General features: G+C 38.8%; 1 protein-coding gene across 3 annotated transcripts in view; it reads right to left on the minus strand.

Annotated features, from left to right (window-relative positions):
• Positions 1-20,865, minus strand: part of PRORP (protein only RNase P catalytic subunit) — a 58,546-nt gene that overhangs the window by 32,719 nt on the left and 4,962 nt on the right. For all 3 annotated transcript variants that reach the window (XR_010389366.1, XM_026095112.2, XM_064512359.1), the window contains exons 4-5: positions 14,684-14,816; positions 932-1,039 (exon numbers count right to left, since the gene is read on the minus strand). Coding sequence is in view for 2 of the 3 variants with exons in the window: in XM_026095112.2 (XP_025950897.1) it covers positions 932-1,039; positions 14,684-14,816 (241 nt within the window). In the remaining variant the exon portion in view is untranslated. The remainder of the gene's footprint in view (positions 1-931; positions 1,040-14,683; positions 14,817-20,865) is intronic.

A 20,865-nucleotide genomic window follows, 5' to 3' on the forward strand; every position in this document is an offset into this window, starting at 1 on the left:
TTAAAGTAGCTCTTAGAACAAAAAAGTATTTTTTTTTAATTGCTAGAAGTAAATTACTTCCTTCATTATCAAGCTCATTTGTAACTTGGTTTTACTTTCAAGAGTTTGAAAGTTTAAGTTTAGCTTTGGAAGACAGGTTAGCAGCTACTTTTTCCTCATATTTAATTAATATTTGCTTGACAAAAAAACAAAAAGAACAAAAAACCAAGAAGCACACACCAGAAAAACCTCTGAATCATTTCTTAGTAGAAAGATAGAAGGGAGTACCAAGAACTCTTAGAAATAGTTATCAGTAAAGAATCAGAATTATTCTACTAAAATCATCAAGTGGAAAGAGCTGAAGTGAGTCTCAGCTGACCTTGTAAGAACAGGGCTCATGCTTAAGGCAATAGAAAGTGAAATAAAGTTAAAACTTGCACAGGATGTGGTTTGAACTAACTCAAGGGTTATCTTAAGGAGAAAACTTACCAGCATAACTATATTAGACTGAATTTCCTACATAGTAATTTAATTTATTCTGTTCCCCAAAAATCATCATTATTATGGTAACATATATAGTTAGCATTGCGAGTGTAAGTAAGTATACTATTCCAGCAAGAAGTGATTTTCATTTCAAAAACATTTGACACATTTGAGCCATTATTTTGGCATAGTTATTACCAATAACTTAGCTGTAAATATAATTGCCTAGATGGGAAAATTTAAGTATGGTTTTATATTCTTAATAGAGTCAATGCATATAAACAGTCATTTTCCCCGCCATCACTTTTCATTTGTAAAGTCCAGATAAATATTTGAGCTTCACTGTAATGTGTGCTACAAAAACATTTGATCAGTTTCTCAGGAGAGTAAGTAACAGTGAGGAACTAATTGTTTTATAGTCAGCCCAAGTATATGCAAAACTCTTAATGAATATTTAACCAGAACTTACATTTTCGCACTGCATCTTTCTGGGTTTTATGTGGGAAACATTGAGACCATCAATAACAATATCAAATGGAAGGCGATCTTCCACAAATGTTTGAAAGGCTTCAAATTCCTGAAAAAATAAAATTAAGTGAAATTAAAAGGGGGGAGCAGGAGGAATATGTTGAAGTTTAACAGAAACAGATTTCATTCACTTCATTCAGTCTTACTATAAAGGAAATAAAACTTAAATCTCTCACTTTTCATTTGTTGGTTACATTTCTTATCTTCCCTTGTACATTTACTAAAACAACAACAAAAAAGTATCTTTAAAAGCCTCAAATGTTACAGTGGATATTTTCAAAATGATTTTGAAGTTCTATTACAAGATTAAAAACAAAAAAAAAACTCAAGAACTTTACAGTCATCCAGGTTTTCAAAGTTATCATCTGAACTACACATTTTTATAAAGAAAAATACTGCAGTCATTGTTACATGGCAGCTGCAAAACACAGTATTTAAAAAGAAAGAAAAAAGAAAAAAAACAAAGAGAGCAACTTTACCTACCAGGAGACCGTGACACCGCTGCCAATTCTAACAATCTCCAAATTGCAAAATAAGCATTGTATTTAGATTCCCTAAGAATTCTGAAGTCTTTAAATACCGGTCACTGGAAAATAGTGCTATATTTAAAGAAACATTTATTTATTAATGCAGTCTTCCATCTGTGAAAAATAAACAAATCTTTAAGCCTAGCCAAACAATGAAGTTTGTTACTAGGTCATAAACATAATGCAGTGACTGAGCAAACAAGATTCATTGAGTTTTTCCAACAGAAGGGAAACCACAATTGCTTTAGGCCTGAGACCCCATATAAGCAGAACAGACTATAAAATCGTAATTGTTAGTTTTTTTTTAAAGCAGATACTTGCATTTGATCTCTACTTCCTCCTTCCAGCTGTTTTCAACAGGCAGAGGAACCCTAATTCATCTAGGTGGGCAGTGACCTGGTTTCATAATATGCCTTTCTATCAACAAGTAATATTAATTTGATCAGGCAATAGAGGTTTCTCCATCCAGGACTATAAATGAACTCCAGCAGGAACTCGGGACGATTGCAAGTTTCACAGCTATGCTCAAAGTGCATGCAGAATTTTTTTAATCTTGCCTTCTCCCATGTAACCATACAGCAATATGCAAGTCTATAGAACAGCAATCCCTGCCACCCCCTCCCGCCACAATAAAAGCCTATATGGTACATGCAATTCTTCGTCAGAGGAAGGAGCAAAAGAAAATTTGTCAAAAAAAAAGAGACATACTGCTGTCAGGCAATAAAAAGTGATCACTAACTTTAGTCAGTGTTTACGATAAGTTATACTAGAAAAGGGGTCACTTAAAGAGTACGAACCAAGTGACACAAGACTGCCTCACTGACTTAGGTGTTAAGATTTCTGGTATAGATTCCAAGTGAACTGAGCTATGCTGGTCAAAAGCATACTGCCATGAATACAGGGCACTGCAGCACCAAAATCAATTGGCTTTTATGTGATCTTTACTGCTTCATAGCGTGATTATCGAGAAAGCATAAAAAAACAGGGGAATAAACAAATTGTGGCACTTGTGAAGTGTTCCACCCCTACACACAAACAAGATCTCGATGTGTCTTATATAGATGAATAAATACTCTCCATCACCATCTAATGGATAGGGAAACCAAGACACAGAAAGGAAGCCCCTCACAGAGGCTGGGCTGCATTCTTGACTTTGGTGCTTGTGCCATTCAGTGGACTTCCCCCATCGTTCCACATCAGGTGAGTTTTGCTGTAACACAGCATGGCTGTTTGAAAGAAAAAGAAAGAAAACACTCCAGACTGAATGAAGGTAAGAAAGGAGAGTTTTGAAAGAAGAAGATAAATAAGAATGGAAAAGATGAAAGAAGGTGGAAGCAGATAAAAATACATGGTAAACACTCCAAAAGAGTGTTATTTTCATAATGTCAACATTATTTGAGGTAAGTTATTATAGTCAAGTAGACATTTTTAGAAAGTATGGTATCTGTGTAATCCTGTCTTTAAGGGCTCAGTTCAATCCAAAACACTTGATGAAGAATTTTTAAAGGGGTATTTTATTTGAAGTGACAATAATTACAGAACACTTCCTTAAGGGGGTCAGATTTCCCTAGCAGACAAAGTAGATCGCCTTGTGGAGGAACCTCACAGTACAAAAATTAGGGCACCACAGAGCAGTTTGGGGTCAGTGCTCCCCCCAGCCCACTCTTGGCTCTGCTCCCTCACTTCCCCCAGCAGGGCAGGAGCTGCCAGGAGGGTCCTGCTGAGAAGCAGCGCAGTGGGCTCAGCAGCCAGCTATTGCACTCTCTGTACTTACCTCCTGAAGCAGTGGAAAAGTTGCAGCCTTTAAAGCATCATTCCCTTGCTCATCCCACCTTTCCCTGCCATCTCCCACCCACAGCTCCCACTCCAGTCTCTATAGCTACCTAACAGCATGCCACTGCCAGCCTCCCAAATCTGCTCAGTGGTTTTTGGTCCCACTACCAATAAGCTGTGCAGTACAGGAGGAAGAGGAGGAGAAACCAAGCTCTGCTACCATAGAAGACAGTTATCCACACCAGAGGAGATGAGTTAGCAGTAGAATCAGTGTAGAAGACAAATGCCCATGGTTAAATTATGTCACTGGATACAGAAGACTCCAGTGAAGAGCCTAGACAGGCTAAAATTCCTCAAGGATCTGTTCATTTTCTCCTCTCCATACACATTGCTCCAGCAACACACAAGACTGCTCCTTTCCTTGTCCAGAGAAAGGAAACTCACACAAAGAACCACCACATAGAAGATCCAGGTCCCCTCGCCTAAGGGAAACTTTTTGAATCACCATGTTTCCCATCCTCTCCAGGCACAGGGAAGGAAAAGGGAGAGCCTTGGGAACAAGCATCTGGCTATGTCATCCAGGTGTAGTACAAAGTTATTCAAACATACAGACAAATTTATGCTATGAGAAAGAAAGTATACCATCTGAAGGATGCTGAAGATCAGGACTTGTAAGTAGGGTCTTGACAAAATCCATTCAACTACAGCAATAAAAAGATGATTCACCCACAATTCTGTAAAGATATTCCCCTCACTAGCCAACTGCAAGAAGAAATGGAAGATGTTCTTTATAAACAGTAAATTAAGTAGAGCATAGTTGCAGCTAGGATACAACTGATTATGATAAAATAGATGCAATGATCCTTGATGCAGTGTAACAGTGACATCAAGGTTAGTTCAGGCAAGAAGTGGTGAGCTATTCAAACCAGCTTCCCCATTTCAAACCAAGAATTCACTGTGCAGTCTATGTACACCAATGTGTTTGTCAGCCAGTTAGATAATGAATACAAGAAACTAAAAATTAAAGAACATTTAGAGGAAAGTTTCCTGTTGAACACAGCAAGGGGCACTTCTGATGAATCCCTACAACAGGGCAACAAATAGCATAACAGCCCTCTCTCTGCACCTAAAAGCACTAAAACAAATGCAGCAAACATGACACTGACTTCTAACTTGCCCTGCCTAGGTTGGTCTCACAATGCTTCTGAGGGAAAGTTCATTACTTCAGGCTTAGAAATGCTACTCAAGCTTGCTTCAGAGATGGCACCTGAAAAGACAAAACTTAAGCATATATTCAGTGTTGCTTACTTATGTGATCTTCTTAAGGAGCTACAGAGGAATTTTGCAACAAACTATACAGCAACCCTATTACACTCATTGCAAGACTACTTACAGAAGCCTGCATACTGAAAGCACATGCCTCAGTACTGCAGAAATACATGGGACTTGAAGAGCAACACTCACGGGCGGTTCCACTAATACCCTATTTTACACTGAGTGCAAAAGAAAAAAAAAAAGAACTGAAAGAAAAATACCCTTGTTCATTCATTGCCTAGCTGGGAAAATAGGGGAATGCCAACTGCGCAACTGTTAGAAATGATTCACTGCCCCTTCTACTAAGAGGACTCATCTCTGCAAATGGACACGGCACTGATTAAATCAGTTTGGTATTAAGGGCTGCCCAAAGCATACATATGGAATTCATCCTGACATGAAGAAGTAAAGACATTTAAAACTTTTTTTTTGTTTAACCACTGGTATGTGGATGACTCAAGTCCTTTCATATCTCAGCAAAAGCACAACAGACTTGCATTCTTTTGGTACCCCCTCACCAGCTGGACACCTCACACTGCATTTCACCATCATTTTACACTGGTATGAACTGCTGCTGCCACAGAAAGAGGTGGCTCTTTCTCCCTTCTCCTAGCCACTCATTCCTAGCCTTGCCCCTCCTCTCCCACTGTGCCAACATGTTCACATAGGTAAAGCCTGAAGTGGATTAAGAACAGACCCAGCATGGACAGACCCAGTATAGCAACCTTCAGCCTGCACGGTCTCCCCAGGTCAGGTCGTAGCACAGAAGTTAGTGCTCACAGGACAGAACAGACAATCCAAGGAGCATGAACAAGGCTGCTCACAGGGCACCGCTCCTAGACCGCTGGGATCACCACTCCCCTCAGGTAGCACTGGCTATGTTAACTTACTTGGATCGTGAAACTACAACATTTCATGAGATTTTAGGTGGTCTCTCAGCCTGAAGTATTGCAGCAAAACAAGAGATAGAGGTTGTTTTTCAAAAGAGTAAGAGTTGTTGGAAGGATTGTTGTTTTGGAAAAAAAACTACAAAAAAGAAAACAGGGTTGCTATTTTACAGCACTTGTTTTGTATATTTAAAAAAAAAAAACCACACAACACAAAAGTGTTACCTCAGACTTCAAAAATCTGGCTTATATAGTCTGCCAATTCTACAGCAGTAATATTTGAAATAGTAGATGCAATGAATCTGAAAATAGAATTAACACTCTTATAGAAAAGTCCTATTTCAATTTCTGTAATACATTTATAGACAGACATATTTAGGAAACTATTTTAATACCTGTGCACAAAGACTACAAGTCTCAAAAGCATGGTAAGAATAAGGAGGGAAGGAATGAGCCATTAGTATTTACATATTTACTATTCTAAATGTAATAACATAGAAATAAACATCACAACTGAAAACAAAACAAGATCATAATAAGCATTTCCTTTGATAAGGGCAGCAAGAAGAGTTAAAATGATCTCAAAATACTTATTTGAGCATAATAACAGATCTAAGAGTACGACATTTCAGATCAGAGAGATCTTAGGTTACAGCATTTTTTTGCTCAAGTGTTTTAGGTCTAAATAGGAAACTAAACAACATGTGGGCAACTAAAAAAAACCATGGTCTTTCAATTCTGCAACAATCCAAAGTTTCCACAGATGTAAGTGTCAGAGGAACACAAAGTGATACAGCGTACAAAGATGCTGTGAGCAAATCCATAAAGGACTTTAAGTACAAAAAAGGGGTATTATGTTTATGCCAACACATGGAATTAAATTAAAAAAACCCTAGCAAAAACTACTAAAATCACTAAAGAAAAGACAGCTTGTTGCTTCTTCTAAACAATATTTTCACTCACCATGAATGGTGGAGAGACTGTACAAGTCATTTTGATGAAAAAAGTGCAAAACTGCTAATACTATATTAATATATAGTTTCCAGAAGCATTCACAATATTCTAAGCATTGTACAATCAAAAAACAGTGCTGCACCTCTGCAGGGCAAATGGCAATATACTTAAGTGCAAGGAAAGAGTAAATTCTAATTAAGAAAGTGTTATATTGCATTTAAGTATTATATCAGTTTAAGTATCAAATGGTGGTTTTTATTTCAAGATTGTAAGAGCAGTTTTGGAGAAGTGAAAACATTCACTTTTTAGCAGCTCCATTAAGTATCAAGTGATAGGGGATTGCTCTGTTTTTGGCAATGTTTCTCAGTATGAGAGGGAAAACACAGGAATCAGCATTACAGTGTGAGAAGTAAAATTCAGCTGTCCAACTGAAATCCAGACATATTAAGGTGCCTGGTATTGTAACTATTAGAGCACTCTTGAAACTATTTGTTGCTATGCCTGAAGGGTTTAAAATATTTCCTCCACAGTTTAAAAGCTTGGAAATCCCCTTCAAACCCTTATAACCAGGAAGGCTTTTCTCAGTATTGTGTATGGTGTTGATATATACTCTGGCTTACATACAATTTGTTTGTCCTCTAGTATTTATGCTTCTAAAGTTAAGAAGTGATCCAGGAGTCCATTATCAAACTCCTGTGGCTCCAACCTTCACAGCTATACTGCCACGAGCAAGAAGGATCTCAGAAGCACAGAGAGCAGGTGCATGACAACCAGGCTGAGACACACTGTGTGCTGCCTGTCCACTCTCTTACTTCAACAGCAGACAGTGTTGCCACAGGACTCCCTCCTGCCTTCCTATGGCAGGCAGTGGAGGGCCAGAGTCACACTGCCAGTGCAAACAGTAGACCTCAACTCTCCAGGCAAAGCACTCCTGAAATCTCCTTTCTCAAGCACACTTCAAATGGATGGAGGAGCAAGCACTTTGTGCTGCTGTCCTCAGTGGAAAAATGCTCTCACCTTTGCAATGCTGCCATTCTACGTGCACAAGTATAAAAGAAAGCCCAATCTGGCCTGCTTTTAAAGGAAAATAACCTTGCAAAGGCAGTTATTTTTCTAATTAACAGTGCTTTCAAAATTACTGTTTTGGAACCTGTTCACATTGCAGCAAACCCAGCTAACAAGGCTAAGCAAAGAAATAGGACAACTTGAGTGCCTGAACAGAATGCAACAGTCACTATAGAAATACTGTGGGACAGAAAAAAAAGCAGTGAATCAAACTGCACAGAAAAGAGTGGTCCAAGTAGGTGAGAAGGGCTAGCATTTAACAACAGACAGGCTATAGATCCATGTGGAAAAATTCTACATGAAGATCAGACAGCCAATTATACCTCCCAGCATAGCTGAAAAATCTATGTACACGTGTTTGAAGTGAACCTGATGAAGTAACTAGCTGAAAAACCACCCCACAAGAAAATAAAACATTATTTTCCAGCTAGGTTTGTCCCCTGCTTACCATGGGGTTACACTGATTTTTTTCTCTGGTACACCTGCAGGGACAAAAGGGGGCAGGAATGAACAGCTGGTAGGAGGCAGGGCCAGTTATGCTAGTTTAAACACTGCCACCAAATGCTTAACTACACTATGAGTTGCTAACTAATGTTTATAATCTCATTAGAACCAGCAACTGTTCTGGGAGAATGAATGGCACCAAGTGTTCTATCCCCTATTTCAATATTTCTAGGAATGATCCAAGGAATTAGAAACCTATGAGCCTAACATCTGTACATTGTAATGTGAACCAGTTATAAAGAACAGAAAAAAAGTCATCTGGAATTCTGTGATCTGGTAGGTTTAATGTGCACACCTTCTGCAAAAGATGATCTCTAAAAATTCTTTGTATGCATTGATGGAAAAGCAGGTAAAATAGAGCCAGACAGCATTAGATTTGCAAAAAGCCTGATAACTCTTCACAACAAGATACTAAAACACTGACCTAGTCCTAGCATTGAGAAAGGTAGAAAAGAAGCAAAGGGTCACATAAAAAAAAAAAAAAAAAAAAACAGTCTTTCAAAGTTCTGTACTAATTCCCATATTTATTAAGTATTTCAGATATTTAGAAAGGGAATGACACTGAAGAAGTCAGGCCAATTGCAAATACAGAAACAAATTAAGTTTACAATCACAAAGATGAAACAATGCCTACTCTAGGAAGAAAAATACACTTCTGTTGCATTTCAGAGTTCTGGAGGAACTGTATCAGCTTAAAGGATCCTTATATACAGTGTAATGAAAACATTTGCTCAAATTGCAGCTATTCTAAAATCTAACCAAATCCTAGAGACAAGGTGTTGGAAGGACAACATGAAACTATTAGAACTTGTGAAGCCATTCTAATTATCAGAAATTGGAAGGAAGTCCTGTACTAGATTACAGCTCCAGCCCCTGCAGCATCAGAAGAATGTGGTTTTGACCACTGCTGCAGACTGGCTCCTGGACATAGAAGGACCATTTGTATGACTGCACTTCATGACGCCTAAGTACAAAGAGCTAATGTTTCAAAGTATCTAAAACAAATCTGCTCACACTGATTTTACTTTAGAAGTATTTTCAAAGAAGTCAGCAATACTCAAAGACAGAGAAGACTGAAACAAGGACTTACTATATGCAGTCTGCATTATATAAACATGTCTCAAGAGCCCCTGAGTAAATACTTGGGGATGGAAGAATTGCAAGTAATGGACTATTTATCCAATAAGTTCCTGATAAAAGTCTCCTTCAAAAACAAAGTCAGCTACTCATTACACTTTCAGATTGTTTTAATTCTTTCGGTGAACTGAGGGGTAAAACCTACTGTTCCGTTTTCATGTTTATGGCCTTGTCTGCCTCTGAACAGCTAGTGAACAGGAAAAGAGAAATACTTTATCAAATTATGACCTTATAAAACCTTGGTAAAATTTCTCAATTCTCATTGTTTATATATTCTAGTTAATGTAATGAAGATAAACATTGAGAAAAACCACAGCATCAAGAATCTTTTTATGTATTTTGTTAGCAAGTTCTCCAGCATACAAGCAAACAGTCAAAACAAGGTTAGCAACTATATTTTAGCCAAGCAGTTAGTGTTCAAAGAAACCAAAGATCAGAACCAAATAGTTCTTTCTTGATTACACTAACTAGAGTATAAGGAATGTATCATGTTACGAGGATTTCCAAAGACAGAGACAGCAAAGGACTGGTTTAAAAAGACCGTGAAGGAAAACAAAACAGGTTTAGAAAGCAGGCTGGAAGAAAGGAGCATGCTTTTGTCGCCGGGTGGCCTAATTTTGCTGCACAAACACTTGATAGCAAAGGAGACAAAGTGACTTGAACAAACTCCCAACTCATGTCTCTATATGAATCAGGAAGAGGAAGCCTGGACCACCTCAGAAGATCTGACCCACCCACAAGAAACACTCTCTAATACTGAGGTAATTGACAGAGAAAAACATGTGCTGAATTCATAATATTTTCATCCAGATCTATTTCTTACTGCTAAGGAAGAAGTAGTCTTTTATCCTCCTGCCAAATGACACTCTACACTTCTGCTTGCTTCCATTATCAGAAGCCTCTGGGGAAAGGGAAGATGCAACAGAAAACCTAGAAGAATTCTAAATGCCTTTGTCTCTTGCCACCTATTTCCCATTCAGCCTCCCCTCTCCTTTTCCTTCCTTCCAGAAGTCTTCTCCCTCTAGCAGATCACATCACAAGAGCATAACATCCATTCTGAACTAAATAGAGGCAAGAGGACAAAAAGTAAGCAGCGTAAAAGGTTGCAGCTTGGATTGCAGTGCTCTCAGTCCCTAACAGGGCTGTTACTGCAATTGTCTCAACATCTACCATAAATCATTACCTGCCTTTATTTGATACTCACTATTGAATCCTGTAGCTCTAATAACTCAAGCTATGAAACTTCTGTTCTTTCTAACCTCCAGAACTAACCCTAGCTTTAGCCAAAACACTACAACCCAAACAACCCCACAGTTGATCCTGAGCCCCACTCATACAGCTGCCCTCTTATCCCTGTGGATGTTACAAGATCTAGCAGCAAACTTGGTTGTTCAGACAATGCAGGATTCTGCTGTCCCGAATACTATCCCCTTTCCTAAATAGATCCAGCATCCCATATTTAGCAAAGAACGGAACAAAAGCTGTTCAATCCTATCTGCAAATGTCATGCCTTACCTTTGTAGGTTTTCTTAGACCTGGGACTAAACAGGGCTCTTCAAGGTCCAAGAGCTGTCAGGCCCTGATGTCAATATTTTTAGTTTAGTTTAAGTCATCCCAGTGCAAGGTTTTGCAGGATTCAGCAATATGCCACATTTTTCTGCTCTTGCTGTCCTATAGAAGAACAGCCCTTAAATGGGAATCAGATCCCCCTGATGCAGCATGGCACATAGCACGTATCTGAGAGGTAAGGGGGGCACACAAAGCCCCAGGAAAAATTCCAAACAGTCCTTTCTTTGTTTCCTCCCATCAGAAGTTCTCTGCTCTCTGGCACTGACAGGAAGAACAAAACATATATTTGAATAGAGACAGAGGTGGCAAATGGCACATGCAGCCTAGGCTGTGGCATGCACTGCGCACACATAGTCAGCCATGTGCTGGGCAGGGCTTTTTCCTCCTCTGTTCAGCCTCTCATCTCCTCAGGAGTCATAGTAGACCTAAAACTGAATTAACTAGCCTTCCATTTCCCCCCCCCCCCCCCCCCCGAGAAGCTCAGGCAAAAAAGTCATGGCCTCCAGCTGCAAGATGGAAAGCTGCATTGTCCAGGCAATCTCTGGGAACATAAGGGTGGCTCATCTTGGAAGCAGCTCAAGTACAGGAAGGTTAGGTGACTCCAGCTATGAATTTAGAGGCAACTAGGCAGATGGGAGCACCAGGAGGTAACACTGGAAGTTGGAGTGGAATATCTACGAGGTGGAGTTAGGGTAGATTGTGTCAGAGACCACTTGCTTGGAGCGTATAGGTTTCTGGAAGTAGTAAACTATTCCATTCAGTATGGGACTGGCATACAGCACAGAGGGTTTTGGGGCAAATCATGGAGTTGGCAATCATGCACATGGAAGAACCAAAGCATTATAGAAGAGAAGAAAAGGCACCAACCCGAAAGTTAAGAGCCAGTGCTTTATTTTCAGGACTCCATGAAAACTGCACAGTCTCATTCAGCTGCAAAAATAACACTGAGATGAATGGGTTACACTTCTTCCCCTTCTAGTTTCTCGTACTCTAGATGGCTATGTAAAGCCCCTTGGCACACTTAGCCCAGATCTGGCGTGGGGACTTCACATGCCCACAAAACCATCTCTTCCTGTCTTCAGACAGCACATACACATCTCCCAAGTGCTTCCTTTCCCTCACCCAATAGTCCTTTCAGGCTTACCAGGGGTATGAAGTAGCCACAAAGGAAATGAAATTAATGCATGCACATGCGTGCAAGAAACATCTAGGAATGGTTGGGACATGAAAGTCATCATAGCAAAAGATGTTAACTGCCTCTCAGCTGATTATATCATGTCAGGCTCAATAGCGTAGCTCCCAATTAAATGCAAGCAGAGTAAACAAGCGCCCAACTGAAAATACCATATAGACATTGGTACAAAGGTGACAGTCTTGTTACAGTTGTTTTCCTCCTACAGCAGCCTGCAAGGTTGCAGCTCACTATATTAGATCATCATATCACATCCTAACAGATCCTTTTGTAGTTGTCTACAGAGATCTGAACTGATGTCTATTTTTAATGTAATGAGTATTTTCTCACAAATAATCAGTTTCACAGTCCAGACAGGCAATATTCTCAAAATATTTGTATAGAATTGTTCACTACCATTCTGATTTATAATCCCAAGTTTTCTTCAGTAAAGCTGTCTATTCGCAAAATTTTTTTTTTGTTTGAATTGCATCACAGACTACTTTTGGAGGATTCTGACCAAAGTAAATCTTTGCTCCTCTTTTTCTACACTGATTGTATTTATACTTCTTTGAGGGAGAGAAATAAAAATCAAATAAAGCAATAACATTGTTGCAACAGTAAAACAAAAGACTATTGCTTAGAGAAGAAAAAATAAGATTCCACATGCATTACATATGCAATTTGAAACACTGTTGGAACAACAGTATTTAAAGGTCAAAACAACTCAAACTGTTCTACTGACTAATCATTCCTTTGCAAGCAACACAGACACACAAAAGAAAACTAATCAGAAGGAAGAGTAAAAAGTCCTACTTCTTTAATACAGCTGAAATGTTTTCTATTTGAATTACGGCTACTGCAAGAAACATGACTGGCTGTGGAAAATAGAAAACCCCTTCTCTGATATACTTGCCTAGATCATAATTTCAGCCTCTTCACCTAGCTTCCCCTCTGGAAAACCCTGGCTGCAGGAGAAGTCACACAGTCTAGCATACCTAAAATTGGCAGGATATTCTCATCACCATATGTCTGCTTTCACAGCACAAAGGCAACTGAAAAGCCCCAAATTTATTTCTGGAAACCTCTGACACATCACTACACTGTGCTGTCTTTACCCCACATCCATGCTTAAAATACACACAGCTTCAGCTGTGTGGCCAACAGCAAACACACCTGCTTTATTTCCATTCAGCCTTCAGATGATTGCCTGCAGATACAGAATTGTAACAAGGCCAATTTAGAGCTGCCAAGTACATGGCCCCCCAGAGTGGTAAATCACAGTTTCAGTTATCATGCAGACTAACAAAATTTATGAACGTCAAAGCTTAAAATAGTATATGTTGATTCTGTTTCCTTAGATTGCATTTCTTTGCCCAAACCAGGTGATCAAACAATATGAGCAGTAGAGGAAATGATGCTCCACCTGGGTATGAATATCCTGCCTCCCAGAGCTACCTTGTTTGAATTTTCCCTCCTAAATTTTCCCCTGTCCAGATGGTACCACTAATCTAACCCATATACTGGGCAAATCTGAACTTTTCCAGCCAGCAGTCACTAGAGGGAATGTAAGTGATGCTTCACAGATTAGGTAGTTAGCTAGTTAACTGTATAAACCTCTCAATCACAATTTTTACATGGGCTTTTAGAGACAGGTAGTATTAATTCTAAAATGTGCAATAAAACACATTATTTTGTAACACCAGTACCCATTCAATACTTAGAGTTATTGCTACATTTTAAAGATAACTTCACTTCTCTGCCCACTTCACAGCCAGATCAGCTTGAAGTCCTGAACTGAGAAGAAAGCCTGTGTGGAAATTAGATGTTTAAACAATAGGCTTCATGTACTACAGACACCGTGACATTAGCAGTTTCAAGAACTGTTATGCATGCATGAGGTCTGTGTCTGCAGAAAGTCTCAAGAACTAAACCTGGTATCCTCTTCCATATTTTCAGAACCAGTGCTGAACTGGTGCAGGTTGCAGCAAACTGACATCAATATTTATAAAGGTAAGTTGAACCACCTTGAGATGTGGTGTGGGCTCCATCTAGTGGAGCTCACCTTCATTCAGCTTCCCACACGATGAGCAAGAAACAGAACTTCAGTATAGCACTGCCTGAGAATTATGCTCTGTCATCTACTCTCAATGACCTTTGAAAAGCTAGATACTCCTAATGCCCATTGTAATTAGAAACATGAAAATACATCTTTAAAATTGAGGGGCAGTTGGCTGTTTGGGAAAGCTGAGTAAACAAAACAGTAATTGGTTCTTCATTGTTTCTGGCACACAGCTACCAGATGAAGAACCTAGTATTCAGCACATTAAGCATAAGCTTCAGATATAATATAGGACTTCAAAAAACAGTAGGACTTTTTTTTTTTTTTTTTGCAAGTGAGAAGTGCTAGACAAACATATTATTTTATTCTAGTTATTGGTCTTTATTCCCCACTGAAAGGTTTTTTTTTGGAAGGGTTAATAGATTTCCGTCCCTTTTAATGCTTTTTTTAAGCTTTAAAGAAATTACTTTTTCCAAGCATTGTTACACTTTAACTACTTCAGAATCCATTAATGACTAACTGAAAACACAACAATGAAGACAATATAAGAGAGTTCAAGATGAATATTCATTTTATCAACAAAACTGAAAAGGATATGTAGGTTACTTATTGAAGTATGTAATTAATGTTTAAAGCAAAGAAAAAGGACAAGATCTGTGGTGTTTTCAAAGCACTTGGACATTGGTTATTATCTTCCAACCCAATAAACCTGGGAACACACAAGACCTACCTGTGGACTTGTCTTTCTAAAAGTATCACTTCCATGTATCACATCTGTTATTATTCTTTCTCTGAGATTATTATACTCTCTCTCGGTGAGGTCACTATCCTCCAACTGGTGATAGCAAACTGGGCACTGTCCACTGTAATAATAATGAAACAAGAAAAAAAACAAACAAAACAAGCTTTTGAGTAAGAGCTACCTAAACTTTACTAGTTTGAGTGTCTGTGCATGAACACAATCAACACAGTAAAAAAATCATCAGAAAAATCAGCTGAACTCTGTGATGCATCTGAAACCTATTAAGTCACTGGAAACATTTTTTTATAGGCTTTAATGAGATCTGGATCAAATATTTAATTCTAAAGATGTTTGAGTATATAGGACTTAAAATCTGCATGAGAGCATGGAAAAGAGAATATTTCAATATTTACAGCACTTACGTAGGCCTTGAGAGATCAGAGTTTGATTTCCAGTGTTACCACAAGTTTTCTGTGTGCTCTTGAGGAATTTAAATTGTTCCAGGTCTTAATTTCTCACCTCTAATATGAAAAGTTTCCCTACCACATAGGAAAGTCTCCATGGATCCACACAGCCCCAGCTCAATGCAGTGAGGTTATGCAATTACACTGGTATGACCAGCACATATGAAGTGACTGCAAGCATCCTAGTTGAAGCTAGTGGACAGGCTACAGAGCCTTAGCCTAGCTGTAAATCCACATCCAAGTGTTACAACAAGAAAATGCACCAACAACTGTGAAATGCTCCATTACTGTGCTGCTGACAAACTGCTTTTACAGAAAAGCAGTCTGTGGCTGGTTTATACAAGTTTGGAATAACCAGACCTGCCACAAGTGCAGGAATACCTGAGTGGACTCCATCATCCCAGATCCAGCTTACCCGAGCTCTGTTACCCAAGCTGCATCACTTCTACATGTTAAGTTATGCAACTAACTTCTGTTTTTTTGCTGACAGTTGATAGACACACACATCTGATTTGCTGACACAGTGGACTATGTTAGGATAAGATAGCTAAGAAGAGTGAGATTGGGGAAGGGGGAAAGGGGGGGGTGGCAAACTCTTTCATGAAAGGCTACAGGCACAAACCAAGTCAGCTTTAGTAACTTGGCTTTACCTGTTAACATTGTCTATTTTCTAGTATCTATTTTCACAAAATAAGACAAAATTGCCCATAATTTAACAGGATCAAATCCTTCTACCCACTTAGCCTCTCAGACTAGTCTATATTCAAGCATTTCCAAGCCACCTTCTCTCTACTTCAATGTGAGACACGTTCTGACAATAAAAGCATTTCAAGTATTCTAACATGAGCAGAGACATCCGAATATGCTTGCCCATTATAATGAACTACAATCATATATAAGTCTTCAGTTAATCTAGTTAGCAACCAAAAGGAAAAAAATGTTGAAACTTCCAGAAGACAATCCAGAGAAGTCTAAGAAGAATCAGACAAAAGTAAATATGCCACAAAAGGTTGGATTCTGCTGTCACTTACAGGGTCACCAATATCACAATCCCCTTTCTGGACTTTGTGTTCACCCTCTAAGGCATTAAATATTCATTTCTGGAAGCATCTCCTGGGCTGGAATTTCCACAGTAATTTTGCTCTGGAACAGTCTTTGAGATATCCTGGGTATGAGTTATGTTTATCTATTGACTTTCATAAGCCATTACTTGTTCATTTTAGAGGAAAAAAATGATGCAAAGTTTTGTTGCTGTTGTTTTTTTTTAACCCCAATAATACTTCTGGTTTACTGATGTAAGCCCAACCTGTACTTGACAAACTTGTTCTAATAACCTTCACTAAAATTTCACTCCCACCAACAAAGCCTCCACCTTTCATTGGCTTAAGATCCCTGACAACATTAACATCTCCCTAGTCCCTTCCCACCAGCACAATGCATGCATAAACATATTTCCTCTGTTCAGTACAGGGCTCCCAGCAACAATCCCAGAACTACCCCTGAGGCAGTGACACCTTTAGTCAAAGAGTCAAGCTGTTCCCAAGACTTTCATTTCCTTCATCCCATTTGTCTCAACCCTCAGCATCTTCCAGAAATAGCAATTACATTTTTAGTTCACCTGCAAGAAAGCACAAGTGTACTGCTGGAAGCTTTCTGTGGACTCATTTCAGTTTGCTGAGTCCAGAAAAGTCCTAGGTTTCTACAGTCTGAGGTAGAAACCAAGGAGTGTAGGTGAAGAATTCCTATAGGAATAAAGATGTTCATTTAGGTATTCTATAGGAGATGCACAAGCATGACAGAACAAAGGATTTCTCTGCCAGCAGAAGGTGGAAATTGTCACCATCTTAAAAAAAAAAAGTAAGAAAAAACTGAGGATACACCACACACTTTGAAGAGGGCTCCTCTATTCTCTGTGTTCTGAGCTGCTATATGGTTGAAAGGCAAAAAACAAGTACAGCTGCATCTAGACCTTCTTTGTGGCACTTGTCTTTTCATATCAGACTTCCCTTTATTTCTAGGCCAAGACTGTCTGTTCAGTGACCTTAGTACCAAGTCTACCAGAGTACCTTTCACTGAGTGACCCTCTATACTTGCTAAACACTAAAATAAGGAGAACAGAAGAGGGAAGATATATTCTCAGAACTACCCTAAAGCTGAGCTTGAATCATAAGGCCAAGAAACAAAGGAAAGAAGTTGCAGAAGAGAAGGACAATGTGGGGAAGAAGAGCTGCAAAATGCATTACAGAGATCTTTCAACTCCTTAGGGAAAAAACAAAACAAAAACACACACCCCACAAACCACAGTATGTATTCTGAAGCAAAGTCTCTGAAGTCCAACTCTCAGTCTACTGAGACAACTACTCCTTCTCAGGAACAGGGCTATGTACTACTTCTGAAGGTACTGAAGTACCCTGCAGTAGTATCCCTTCAATGCAACACAACAGCAATAAGAACATAGGAATGGTCATAGGAAATTAGGTTATACAGATCTTGGTTCTGATCACCTATCTCCTCTACTTATTGTTGATGCCAAAAGAAAACTGTAAGAACAGTGAATGCATAATCCTATATTCTTGGTATATTCTCTCAGTTTCCAGATAAGCTGCTATTAATAGGACATACTACAAAGAAAGCACATGATTACATTTACTTGAAACCTGCACTTTAAGATCTCTCTGTGGTGGTCAAAGTGATTAGACTTTGACAATGGAAGACCACTAAGACAAATGTTGTTTCAATTGACCTGCCTCAGCACTATTAAGTCACAACGGGCATCATCCAGGTGCACAATGCCAATTCCTCCACAGATTTTCTAATATCAAGCTGATTGCCTCCAAACAGAAATCAGCTTTAGATTGCAATTTTCCTGACACTAATCATTACTTGTTTCTTCACTGTTAAGAAGCTCTTCCTTTGTTCCTGTTCTGTAGCAGGATCACCACACAGATGTAGGAATGAGGACTGCTCCAGCTGAAAAAGCCCTGCAGCTACAGTCAGTCAATGCCACCATTCAGCATTCATTTCCCAGATCCAGAAACACCATGCTACCCTCTATATCCATGTCAGTAATCATAAGCAGCATTTGGATAGTTTTCTTCATTGTTCACATCATCCACTCCTTCTCAGCACTCCTGGTTTCCCTGTTGCATGGCCAGAAACTGTGGTAACTACTGTGGTTTTGCAAATCTCAAGTCATATGTCACAGTCTGACACAGACAAGAACTCTCCACTGATTTGTCTAGGATGCATGTTTTTAATAGCGAAAAAGCAAAGACATTGAAAACAAGTATAAAAGAAAAGATTACAGAATGGAACGATAGGGAATGTGAAAACTCAGACCCCAAGCTCTTTAGGTTCCCCAAGAAGGCTGCTGGCATATCATAGCAGATTACAGAGCAGCACAAGTGAGACAACATTCCAGAGCACATACCAATCTACCCACCAAATTGCATGACTACTACTGTCTAACCAACCTGATACTGCAGATATTCCCAAGTAACAGCAAAGGCCATCAAAAACCCACACAGCAGAGACCCATGTCAGTTGCTCCGAGTCAGCCTTTTGTTCCTACAGCCTGCTAGCACAACACATGCTTATTCCAAAATGCAAAACATGACAGGCCAAACTTCTACAGCCACCTGTGGATTTTATATGATCTCCCAGAACAACTAGGCCTTACGGGAGAGAACAAGCATCTTTTTAAATATCTAGCTTATTTTGTTGTTTCATGTCCCACATGGGGCCTTTGCCTTAAAACATGTTCTGAAGGAAATTAAACAGGAACTGTCACCACTTCCATATGCCATTTGTTGATTTTTTTTCTTTTGTAGCTGTCTCTCTGATTAGCCCCTATAAACTCAAACAATTAATATAGGACACAACTCCAAGCCCAGGTCAAAAATGTAGGAGTAATACATGACCAAGAACCTCCAGTCCCCACCCCCCCACAAAACTATTAGGTAAGGACATGAAAGAGAGGAAAACAGCAGGTGACTGATGAAACAACTTGCATCCTAGGATGTGCAAAGCCAATTACTGTACTGCATTCTTTGTGAAATAACATTAACTTTTTTTTAAAGGCTTATTTTGAAGTTTTGCAGATATACATGCCAAGACTAAGCCATTGTAATTTTCTAAGCCACCACAATCAAAAATGCCAAATTCCCACAGCAAGTGATGTTTGGTATATATTAATGCACAGACTGCTACTGAAAAATATGCTAAGACTGCATTAATTGCACTGTTGACAGTGCATCTACTGAATTCATAGAGTTACATGTGGAATTGCAACAATGGACATTCACTGCTGCATATGAACAATACATTCCAGTCACTTGGCCCACTGTGGCCACTGCAGGCTTAGCCTACACATTAACATAAATAAGGGGACTGGCTGTTCACATATCTGTAAAGCTACCATTAAACAAACATAAGCATTAAGGAACTTCATAGTTTGGCAACACTAAATAAAAGCTTAAAGAAGCATTATAAGAACATCTCAAAAATCATTAAGCTTAAATATAAGCACTTTGTTTATACATGACCCATGTTTAAGTTGGATTCTTTTGCAACTACTACTTCCAGATTACTGGGGCAGGGTGTGTGGGGGAGGGGTGTGGGGGGTGACTAACTCACCCAACAACTCAACAGCAACCAAAGCTCGTGAAGGCACTTTCTTCTTGTACATTCTCAATATGTATTCCCAAAGAGAGTGGGAGCAGAAAGTGTCAAGCTTACCTTTTAAAAAGCTGCAATTAGACTAAGGGTGTTCTTATTGCCTCTTAGTTAAAAAAAAAAAAAAAAAAAGTAATATCTTTAAAATTGCCTTACAATTTTTGTAACTCCTCACTCATCACTTTACAGTTCCATGCCAAGAAATTCCCAGACTGAAGGCTTTCACCTCTAAGATATATAGCTGTCCTTACAACTAAGTGATTGTTTAACAGCCTTTCTGAGGAACAAAGATGGATTTCAGGTATCATGGCACATACGCATCAAACATGAAGTCAGATGCGACACAGCAATTTAAACATAGGCTCATTCCAGGTGGTTACCTCAAACTTGCTTATAATTACTGGCAAATAAAAAGTGATCATAGTTAGTTATCACAAAATAAATACTATGTAGCACCAAGTCACCATTCTGCCTACTAGCAGATTCTTACTCCACAAGAAGATGGAAGGTCATCTAAGATGGTTTAGCTCCCAAAGTCTGCAGGAGACTTCACAGACAATAACATAACAGACTACGTTCTTAATCAAGACAATTGACTTTGAATTTTAAAACTCTAGAAGTTGAAAAAAGTTGCCTAGAATTTGGTGAATTATAATAGTAATACTATATACACACACACATATACTCAAACATAGTAACTCATCTTACAGCGCACAATCTTTGCTCTCATAAGTTATGCTGTTCTTTTGTGAGCTTCAAAAGCAGCAGACTCAGAATGCACCTAACAGTACACTACATAAGATTTTACTATGAACCACCAAGAAAACATAATCCATAGAAGACATTCTTATGATTAATACATTTACAGTTGCCAAATTACTATATAAGAGAAAAGACCTAGGTATCAAATAGAATAATAAGAATTAAAATAAAAATTTACAGGCATTAATAAAATGCTGTAATAGAAATATTTATCTAGGTTATCCCTAAGAAAACCTAATTTTGTCTCTACTGAAAATCAGGTGGGACAGG

This window comes from Dromaius novaehollandiae, chromosome 5 (genome assembly GCF_036370855.1).
Source record: "Dromaius novaehollandiae isolate bDroNov1 chromosome 5, bDroNov1.hap1, whole genome shotgun sequence".
NCBI classification, from domain to species: Eukaryota; Metazoa; Chordata; class Aves; order Casuariiformes; family Dromaiidae; genus Dromaius; species Dromaius novaehollandiae.